The 11,316-nt window shown below is 23.7% G+C and overlaps 3 protein-coding genes across 3 annotated transcripts; all 3 read left to right on the top strand.

The window, feature by feature from the left end:
• Positions 1 to 307: 307 nt before the first annotated feature.
• OCT59_016694 (uncharacterized protein) lies at positions 308 to 1,258 on the top strand (the record flags this gene model as incomplete). Its single annotated transcript, XM_025315158.2, has 1 exon — positions 308 to 1,258. The coding sequence occupies one exon, from the start codon at positions 308 to 310 to the stop codon at positions 1,256 to 1,258; it is 951 nt and encodes a 316-aa protein (XP_025183513.2).
• Positions 1,259 to 6,638: 5,380 nt separating this feature from the next.
• Positions 6,639 to 8,239, top strand: OCT59_016695 (uncharacterized protein; the record flags this gene model as incomplete). Its single annotated transcript, XM_025309122.2, has 4 exons — positions 6,639 to 6,910; positions 6,986 to 7,228; positions 7,306 to 7,397; positions 7,591 to 8,239. 4 exons carry the CDS (start codon positions 6,639 to 6,641, stop codon positions 7,992 to 7,994), a joined length of 1,011 nt encoding a protein of 336 aa, XP_025183514.2. The 3' UTR covers positions 7,995 to 8,239.
• A 2,032-nt stretch (positions 8,240 to 10,271) lies between these two features.
• Positions 10,272 to 10,884, top strand: OCT59_016696 (uncharacterized protein; the record flags this gene model as incomplete). Its single annotated transcript, XM_066145851.1, has 4 exons — positions 10,272 to 10,352; positions 10,451 to 10,461; positions 10,661 to 10,689; positions 10,772 to 10,884. The coding sequence occupies 4 exons, from the start codon at positions 10,272 to 10,274 to the stop codon at positions 10,882 to 10,884; spliced, it is 234 nt and encodes a 77-aa protein (XP_066003590.1).
• Positions 10,885 to 11,316: the final 432 nt, after the last annotated feature.

Below are 11,316 nucleotides of genomic sequence, written 5' to 3' on the forward strand. Positions count from 1 at the left end.
AAGTATGATTTTTTTTTCATTTTAAAAACACAAAAAAAAATTTTAAAAATAATCTGCAAAATATCTTACCTTTTGAATCTTTTGACATTCTTCTTTTTCTTTTCTTTTTTTTTTTACTTTAAAAAAAAAAGTTTATAAATAATTTACATACTCTCATATTTTTTCTTTTTTTTTCTTTATTGTTTCAAATAAATATATATATACATATATATTTTTTATTACCTTTTTTTTTTCTTCCTCCTTTTTTAAAAAAAAAATGTCATTTTTAACAAATCTTACATATTTTCCTTTCGTTCTTTTAAATAAAATGTGTGGAATGGTAATGGAAAATTCAATCTCTTATAAAACTTATATATTTAATAATAATAATAATAATAATCATATAAAGTTGACAACACTTTCATCACTTCCTGATGATATTCTTTACATTATTAAAAAAGATTTAGATTTCTTATCAACAATATCATTAAGATGCGCGTGTCGTCAATTATATGCAATATTTACTGATTCTATCTTATTTTCGGAAATTATCCTCCTTTCAAATATTAATCAACAACAATTTAACAATTTAATAAATTATATTGTTTCAAATAATATGAATCAATATATTCGAAAAGTATCATTTAATCAATCGCAAATAACTGAACAAGCGATTGTATCTGTATTGGAACATTTTTATAATTTACAAATTTTAAATATTTTGGCTTGTAAACAAGTTAAAATATTACCAATAACAAATGCAATGGTAAAATGGCATCAAGATAAATCAGGAAATTCCCCTGATTTAAAAGAATTAAAGAAGATTATTTTAACAAGATGTATTGGAGGAAAAAGACATTCTTTAATTATTAAAAAAGTTATTGAAGATTTACGTAAATTAAAATGTGATGATGATGAAGATATTACTCAAAATAATAGTTTATATCTTGGAATAAATCATAAACCAATTCCATTAAAGATCAATCTTATTTTAAATTCTTCTTCAAGAAAAGATTTTGATACGAACGATGATGGTATATTTCAATTTCAGGATTGTCAAAATGATACCTGTGAATTCTGTACTATGTCATGTGTTATTTGTAAAACTAAATATAAATATTGGGATGAATTTTGGATAAAATGTGGATGGTGTAAAGAAAGAAATTTTTGTGGAAAATGTGTTGTGGAAGCATCGAAAAAGAATACTTTTAAGAATCATGCTTTTCAATTCATGAGAATAAAATTATGTCAAATTTTTGATTTACCTTGTCCTTATTAAAAAAAAGTTTTATTTATTTATATATATATATATATATAGATTATATACATATATATTAGGAACAATTATTTCAAATTCTTTTTCAAAACTTTTTCTCTCTCTTTCTCTCTCTCATATTCTTCTTTCTCTCATTCATTCATTCTTTCATGTAAATAGTACTTTTTTACCGAATTTTTGGTTTATGTTTATTGTTTTGATCAGCTGGACAGATTTAAAATTAAATAAAAACGTATTTAAAAAAAAAAATTATTAAAACATTTTTTAATATTTTTGCATTTCGCGTGGGTATGTCGGTCGATCGTGTGTGTGATACTTGGTAGATCCAGATCGGTCTAGACGGTCTAGATCTCGGACTATGTACTAAATCTGACTTTCAAACTTTTTTTTAAACAAACCATGCGGACTTTATGAATCCCAAACTGTACATTTTAGAATGAAAAAAAATAAATAAAATTATTAATTTAATTCATTTATTCAATAAACAAATAAATGACAAATTATGAAACTATAAATTTTTAAACAATTTTTCCTTTTATATTAAATATATTAAAATACCCTGGTTGATAAGGATGAACCCCTTGAACCCTTGAATTAACCACAAAGCAATCACACGACATTTTATACAAATAAATACTGAATATATAATAAATATAATTTATATATATATTATACTATTGGATATAATTATTATATCTAATCTTATCATTATATGATTTATATGGTATCTTTTATTTATATGTTATCGAAAAGAATCTCTTATCAAAAGAATCCTATTTATTATATATTGTATAACAATTATAATTAATTAATTTTTTTTTAAAAAAAAACAAATAAGAAGGTTTTTTAGGTTTAAAAAGAGAATTATTAATTATTATTTTTTTTTATTTGAATAAAAAAAAGGTTTCGTCCATTAAAGTTTAGGTTTAAAAGAGAATTATTAATTAATTAAGGGTTTCTATTAATAGGATATATAGATAATGCAAATTTAGGCAGTACATATAATTTATAAACATTTTTATCATTATCATTTTTCTTTATTTTCTTTTGAACCATGTTTTTTTTTTCAAACGGTTTCATCCGATTTATCAGCCTACTAAGCCTACTACTAAATAGATAATATTGATATACAATCTGATTTTTTAATTTACGAGAAAGATAATCGCGATAAACCATTTGAAAATCATAATTTGTTTCATTAAATAAACAATTGATTTTAAAATGAATTACTAAAATAATATATCATTTTGTAATGATCTTTTTGGTCATTTTATATAAATAATAATATAACAAAAAAGATGATTAAGTTGTTTTATTAACCAAATTGACATGTTGACATGTGGTCACATTTTTCTTTGATGTGTTAGTCCAACAAAAAAAGAAACGGCAAGGATTATCTTAATTGAGTAAATTTCACCTTTAAAAGAATTTGGTATAAAAATACTTTTTGAAGTATCGTTCATGTTTAAGCCCTTATCAATGGCTAAAAAGTCGCCAAATTGAAGTAATATTTGCATTTTTGGTAGTACAATGTTCATACAATTTTCGCAGTTTTTTGCCACATTGTGTACATATGCCGTTTATATTCAGACTATACCGTATACTCCGTATATTTCGGAAGTATACTCCCCATGCGTAATATGCGTAAATATCCCCCATCTTTCACTATCTTTCATCTTTCACCCTAAAATCTAAATACACAGTTTGATATAGCCCCCTAATCTTACAGCGAAGAATTAAAAGATTATAGATTAGGTATAACGAGAGAATTTCGATAAATGTGATTGGTTAAATGTCACATGTTTAGCAAAATTCGGGACCATAATGAAAATTTGAAAAAACGTGCATTTAGAGAGGGAGTGCATTTAGAGAAGGAAATTTTATATGATACTTGGGACTGAGTAAGAGGGTGCAGTTAGAGAAAAGATATATAATACGTGCACTTAGAGAGTGTGCACTTAGAGAGTGTGTATCATGAATTCATTATATCGAGGGCAGACTGTAACCATATATTTATAACTATATACACGATTTTGTGATTATTATACATATTATTCTCATTATAGTTCCCAATATACGGTAATAAGGCATGAATCCCTTCCGAATGGGTAATGATTCATATTTTAAACATATTAATTGGCACTATCTGCTATAGTTTCAATTTTTTTATTTGATAACCAATAAAATCGATTCTATCGATTCTATCGATTCTTATTCGATTAAAATAATCAAAAAAGTTGAAACATTTCATAAATTCCCGTATCAATTAATATCGATTAATCGATTAATCGATTAATACTATGGAATACTATGGAATAATATGGAATACATGGAATACTATGGAAATACTATGCTTATATTTTTTAAACCGTCCACCGGCATATACATACCTGGAATATCTGGAAAATACATGGCATAATTATATAACAAATTCACAGCAATCACGTGATAAATAGAAGTTTCGTTGGAAAAGTGACTATCATTCATAAAAAAGGTAATAAATATTTTAAATATAATAATACTAAAATATGACTACAAAAAAAAAAAAAGGAAACCCCGCATTTCGGAATTTTGATATATTTAGTGCATTCATACAATACGTAATATATTAATTTTTACTTTTTTCCTTATTTAACTTAGTCCTTCTCTTAGAGAATCTATTAATAAATAAATTGTTTACATAGATTAAATACATAATCGCCAAATGTCATATATTAAGTTAATTTGTCAATCAAATAATTTATTCCTAATATGTTTAAATAGGAATTACCGTTTATTTTCTTTCCCTTTTCTATCCTTTATCTCCTTTTATTTAAAAGGTTTCAATATAATAATGAACGATAATTATAATTATAATAATTATAAAATAATTATAATTATAATTGTTCCTTTGTTAATCTGAAAAGAAATTTTTTTTTTTAAAAAAAAAAACTGACGCGAAAAATTTGCAACACCATTTAAGGAATAAAAATGTGTATTAAGACTAACTAAATGTATTAAGATAATGTATTAAACTAAAAAAAAATTGGCACAATCGAAATCAAAATGACAACAATATTTTATTTTGACTTCGATTACGTTTTTGGATGATGATCTTCGACTATTTTGGATTTCAAAAGAAAAAAAATTTTGAATAAAAATCATTGTTATTCATTCTAGTAAATGTAATTTAATTATGTCATGATCTGTATTCTAAATTTACTTTACTGCAAGTTGAACAATGAGTTTTATTCGAACGAAACCGTAAATGAAACTAGGAATGAATTTTTTTTGCTTCGCGTTTGCAGTTTTTATTAATCCTTTGTAGTTAAAATTTTATTCGTGCTTAACAATTTAAATATTTTAAATAGATTATCAATCTAAAAATTTCACGTTGCGCATAATTTATAACAATTTACAATATTTACAATTACAATAAATAATTTACATAAAATGATCTTAAATCAAAAAAAAAGGTTCAAATTTATATTACAAAGAAAATCAATTTACAATATGAAGAATATGAAGGTAGAATATATTATAAATTTAAAAATAGAAATTTATTTTTATAAAGAAAATATATTAAGTTATGACTTATCATAATAATTAAACGATATTTTTGATTAACATCAGATCTTATCATGTGATTGGTGGCCCACATTAATTATTTATAATTTTGGCTGGTATTACCTGTCAAAATAAATTCTTTTTTTCCGTTATAAATATATAATAAATATTTTGTTTTTTTTAAAAAAATCAGTTATTCAATTATCTATTATCTATAGACTTTTTTTCCTTTTACTGTTTTAATTTAATTTGATGATTTGTATAAAAATAATTTTGAAATGAATATTGATATACTAAAAATAATTACATACAATGGATGAACATTACCAAAAATTATCAACGGAAATTGTGGAAAAATGAGATCGGAATTATGACGAAAAAATCCTTCAATATGACATTGCTTATTTATTTATATTTGATAAACATTGTACACTCTTTTTTTTTCTTTCTCTTTTTGACCGGAAAATATTTTTGATATTAATAACATATATATAAGGATTATTATCCTTTCACGAAATTAATAAGTGATAGAATGTTGGAACACAAATAATATATATATAATAATATATATATTTACTGTAACCAGGAAATATATTTATTTACTGTAATGAGTGTAACCAGAAAACATATAAAATTCTATATACATGTTCTAATATCTATATAACACAAAAAATTTTATATCTTAACCCCTAAATCTTAAAAGGGGGGACATCCCATTGATAAACTTTATATTCTCGATTTATTTTATAATGATCTACAATAATCCGATCCTGTTGTATAACACAAACTATATATGTCATTATTCTCAAATTCCTGGGTTCTTCTTTTTTACCTCCTTTCACTCCTTAAAACTTAAAACTCCTTTTTTTAAAATGCTCCTCTTGAAATCTTTCTTCATAATCAAATATTATCATCATTATCATTATTATAATTTTTTTTTTTTTTTTTTATAATCATAATAATCATCATTGAAAGGTTGAAAGAAACTTAAAAATCTGGTTTGGGCTTATCAAAGTTAAATTTGTACAATATTAATTCAAGGGTTGTACATATTTTTTTTCAAGTTCTTACCGCCAAAAAAATTTCTTATTTTCATACATTCTTGTTTTATCAATTTATGGATTTTTGTGTGTGTAATGACAAATCAAGTGACAGAAATTATTATATTTATAATGTATTGTATAACTAAATACAATGCGTTATGTATGAAGAATATTTTTCCTTTTATATACTGCTATATCCAAAGCATTTGGTTTTATTTGTTTTTTTTTTGTTAAAATAAACCCTTAATTTATTTTCCTTGTTGTTGATCTTTTCCTTTTAGATCAGAAAAAGGTCGTTTTTTTTAGTCAAAAAAAATTTTTTTTCATTATAAATAGTTGTTTTATGAATGTTATTTTTTTTTTAAAAAAAAAAAATCTCTTTTACGATTACGACGAAAAAAGAAAAAATTAAAAAATAATAAAATATACGTTTGTAAACATAAAAAAGTATATATATATATATATATATAAAGAAAGAAAGAAATATATATATATATATACATATATTATATATACACCCTTTTTTAATTTTTACCATTAATGTATAAAAACGGTTTAAATTAAAAGAAAAAATTATTTTTTGGTTTTTTTTTTATTCTGTCTCTTTTAAAACATTTTTTTTTTTTAAAAAGCAAAACCCATTCAACCCATTTTTTTTTATACTTTCGTTTTTAATTTTTTTTTAATTTAATAATAATAACATTCTTTAATTAATATAGTATATATTTTTTTTTTCTATTGTTTTTTTTTCATTCTTTATAAAAAATATCCTAATTGTAATATATTTGAAAAGAATGGGTAATAATCATTCATCGTCGTCTCGTGTTAATAGACATAACAACGGGACCATGAGATTGAAAAATAAAAAAAGTAAACAACAATTGATGGAAAGGGAAGAACATAAAGAATCTGCAAAATCTCGATTCCATTTACCAAAAAATGATCAAGATATTGATAGAATGCAATTACAACATTTTTTGTTCAAACATATTTGGAATGATGAGAATTATTCTTCTCCAATTGAACAAATATTAAAATCAGGCGATTGTAAGGTTTTAGATGCTGGGTAAGTTTTTCGATTTTCGATTCTCGATTTTTTTTAATCAAAATTTAATTTTTCATATTCTCGGTTTCTTTTTAGTTGTGGACCAGGTGCATGGTTGCTTGAAATGTCTACACAACATCCTTTAACAAGATTCTTTGGTGTTGACATTGCAGCAGTGTTCCCGTCGGAAATAAAACCAACCAATTTAAATTTTCATCAATGTGATATAAATCGAGGTTTACCTTTTAAAGATAATTACTTTGATTTTGTCAGGATGAGTTTAATGGCTACATCCCTAAAGACAGATCAATGGGTTAATGTCATAAGAGAATTAGTAAGGTATGTAAGATTGTAAGCTAAAAAATATATATATATATATATATATAATATAATAATATATTTTCTCAAATTTTTAGGGTATTAAAACCTGGGGGTCATTTAGAACTTATAGAAAGAGAATTACAAGTGTATAATGCAGGTCCACATTTTACATTTATGATTAAAAATAGTAAGTGTACAATTTAAAAATACATATATACATATACAGTATACATATGTACATATAAATAATATATATATATTTATATATTTATATTTATATTTATATTTATATTTATGTTTATATATATATATATATATTTCAATATTCAATATTTCAAAATATTAACCATTTTTATTTTTTTTTGTTTTTTAATTCTTAGTAATGAGTTTTAAAAATTCAAACGATTTAAATGTTTATATAACAAATCAAATTCCTTTGATATTTTCATCAATCCCATCATTAACTGGTATTCAAACGGATTTTCGTATGGTCCCAATCGGTCCACTTGGTGGTCAAAGTGGATTAATATATGGTGATTTATTAGATATGTATTTTACAAATAAACTTGGAGATATTTTACCAAAATTTATGAATATTACAGAAAGGGAATATTTAAATTTATGGGATAGATGTCAATCAGAATTTAATATTTATGCTACTACAGTTAAATTGTTTAGATTTTGGGCTCAAAAAGTTGTAGTAAATAATGATGATGATGAAGAAGATTATAATGATAATAATATAGAGGAAGGGGTGGGAAATGATGATCAATTAGAAAATTAATTAAATAAAATTAGAAAATTTTGGACTTTGTATATATTATACATAACAAATTTTTTTTTTTAAAATAATAAAATAAAAAAAAAAATTGATAATCACGCAATCAAATAAAAAAAAAACAAAGTTTTATAAGTTTTTGTCGTACAAAAAAAAAAGAGAATCTATGATGGAAAAGAATTTAAGAAAACAACAAACAACAACAAAATTTTGTACAATCCAATAAAAAAACTTTTTCATGATTGTGTAACCACAACCCAGGAAGACAAGCTCCTATTTTAATCCTATTTTAGTATATCTCAAGTTACTTATCTTACTAAATTACAAAATGTTTAATGTCTTACAAAATTAAAAAATATTTATTTTTACTCACGCCATCCTGAAATACTAATTTAGTAATGAAAATTTCCTGATTACATGTAAATCTTTAAAAGAAATTGACAAAATTTCATGATTTCAATGATTTCACTGATTTTTTTTTTTATGTATTCCCAAACATTTATATTTTTTTTTTACAAAGAATTTTTACAATCTAGTTAAAGTGGCAGAATAATTAATATATAAATAAATACACAAAATTAATATTATTTATTAAAATATCGGAATAACTGATGAAATTATTAAGAAATCATAAAAATAAAAAAAAAATATAAAATCACATGTTGTTATGATAAGCAAAAAAAAGTGATTGTGTTAATGAGTTTTGAAGGGTTTATGTAGATTTTTTCTAAAAAAAAATTCTAAAAAAATGTTTATTTTATTCAAAAAAACTTTTTTTTATGAAATTCCTTTTTTTCCTTAAAATATCATTAGATAATATGATTATATATGATTATATGATGGATATGATGGATATGATGGATATGATCGATATGATCGATATGATGCTTTGTCCCTTTTTTTTTCCCTCCTTTTTTTTTTTCCCATAAAATTAGTTTGAGGTCATTATGCGTAATGCAATTGTAGATCATTAATCGAATATCGGTAGATCAAAGCGCTTGTCCTTTTTTGATTACATAAATTCGAATTTCAATTTGACAGTATTTACTTTTATTTAAATGAATGAAATATATTTTTAAAGTAATTTTATCTAATTCCATCTTGAATTTCTTGAATTGCGGAAAATCCCCCTTATGATATCGCGAAATTTTAATTTTACCTAAAATCAACATTTCTTTTTAAACCATTACGGATTACGAGATACTTTAATGTTTTTTTTAAAAAAAAATTTCCTATTAAATAAAACACTATGAAATATGCATAAGTAACGGTACATTGTACATACAAGTAACGGTACATACGAGTAACAGTACTTGCGAGTAAAGTACTTATGAGTATCTTACGAGTAGCAGACTACGAGTAACTTACGAGTAACAGTACTTGCGAGTTACTTATGCTTATGAGTATCTTACGAGTTACAGACTAACAGTACTTACGAGTAACTTATGAGTAACTCAAATAACAGCTAATAACAATGATACTTACGACTAGTTACGAGAGTAACACTGCGAGTAACGGCTTTGTAAAAAATAAAGGGGTGACAAGCTATCATTTCCTGACCAGGAAGTTTATTTCTTTATTAAATTAATACATTTTATTTCTTAACAGTTAATTGTTTTTTTTACTATGAATTTACTAAATTCGTAATTAATTTTTTATTATGTAAATGGAAATTTCTTTTAACGCTAGCCTGTTTTATTTTTAGCATAGTGTATACACGTACTGTACAATTGAAAATAACGATTTATCTGTTATATGATTCATTTCATTATCAAACCGCGTATTGGTACTCTCCTTGTCCACTATTCTCTGCTACATTAATTACACGTAATATTAAGAAATATCATTGAAGATTTGATGATTTGATGATTTCGAAATTTCGAAATTTCGGAATAAATTTTTACGCACATTTAAAGAAATTATAGGAATTATCAATGAATTTACCATATTTAAACCAAATAATTTAATTAAATTTATTTAATTTTAAAAAAATTTATATTTTTAAAAATACAAAATAGATTTTTACGGAACAATAAAGTAAAAATCATAACTCGAGTAATTTCAAAAGTTTTTGTCTGAATTTGGGAATTTTCATACTATTTCTTCCTATCATCACGATATCATCTTAAAATATCATTCTTTTTACACAATCTTTAACACAACATTGATCCGCAATATTGATAATATTATCATTCGCAAGAAATATATCATCATTCGCAGGGGAGTATATCATCATTTGCTGTATAGGTGCCGTCGAAATTGGCGAATTGAAATTACGGCATTATGAAATATGGATTTTTACCATTTAAATATCTAACAAAACAAGATCAGCATTATAGATTTACGGATTACAAATTATCTACGGTATAATCAAAAAAATATTTACTTTCTTTGTGTAATTTTTGTATATTTGGCATTAAATAATTATGACATTACGGCGATTTAATATATTACGATATAAGCTTCATATGCCGTAATTAATTCCGACGGCAAGTATATTTGCAAGGGAACTCAATCAAGTATAAAAGTACAAAAAGTACCCAATTTCCACTTCACACTCGCTTTTCAGTTCTGTTTGAACAAAGATAATAACATAACAAAATAATCCATCAAAATGAAATTCAATTACCTTTTCTCACTCCTTAGTCCTTATTGTATTCGCACTTTCGCAGCAATGAAATAATCAAGAAGTTGAACAATGGTAAAATTCTTTCTTTAGTACTCATTAAATTTTTTGCTTTAAAATATTAATTTTTCTAATTCATTAATTCGTTATAATTTAGTTATTAAACGTGATGCAGAATTTGAACCGGCTCCAGTTCCAGATGCTCTTCCAGAAGCTGATTCTGAGCCCGAAGCAGATCCTGAGGAAATACAAACCAAAATACAAATATAAATATTATTATAATATATATATATATATATATCCAAAATATAAATATAAGCATAAATATTATCCAAAAAAATATCACAAGAAACCTTTACGATCCTGTAATAAAAAAATTTTTTTGATTGCTTCATTTATTTCATTTACGGTATTTATTTGTTCGAATATTGGAGGAATTATATATATATATATATATGTATATGAGATACATATAGTTTGCTTAATGTGTATATAATGTAATATTTTTTATAATACCTGTTGAATATCATTGTTCATAGTAAATAATTGTTAATTTCCCTTTTTAATTTCTCCAAAACTCTGTATTATTACCAATAAAATTCATTTATTTACTTTTTGCATGTTTTTAAGTGATATCATTGGCCCAAGCTGTATGTATACCCATGTGGAGATCAACTCCGCCGGAGTTCGAAATATAGTACT

This window comes from Rhizophagus irregularis, chromosome 25, assembly GCF_026210795.1.
Source record: "Rhizophagus irregularis chromosome 25, complete sequence".
NCBI classification, from domain to species: Eukaryota; Fungi; Glomeromycota; class Glomeromycetes; order Glomerales; family Glomeraceae; genus Rhizophagus; species Rhizophagus irregularis.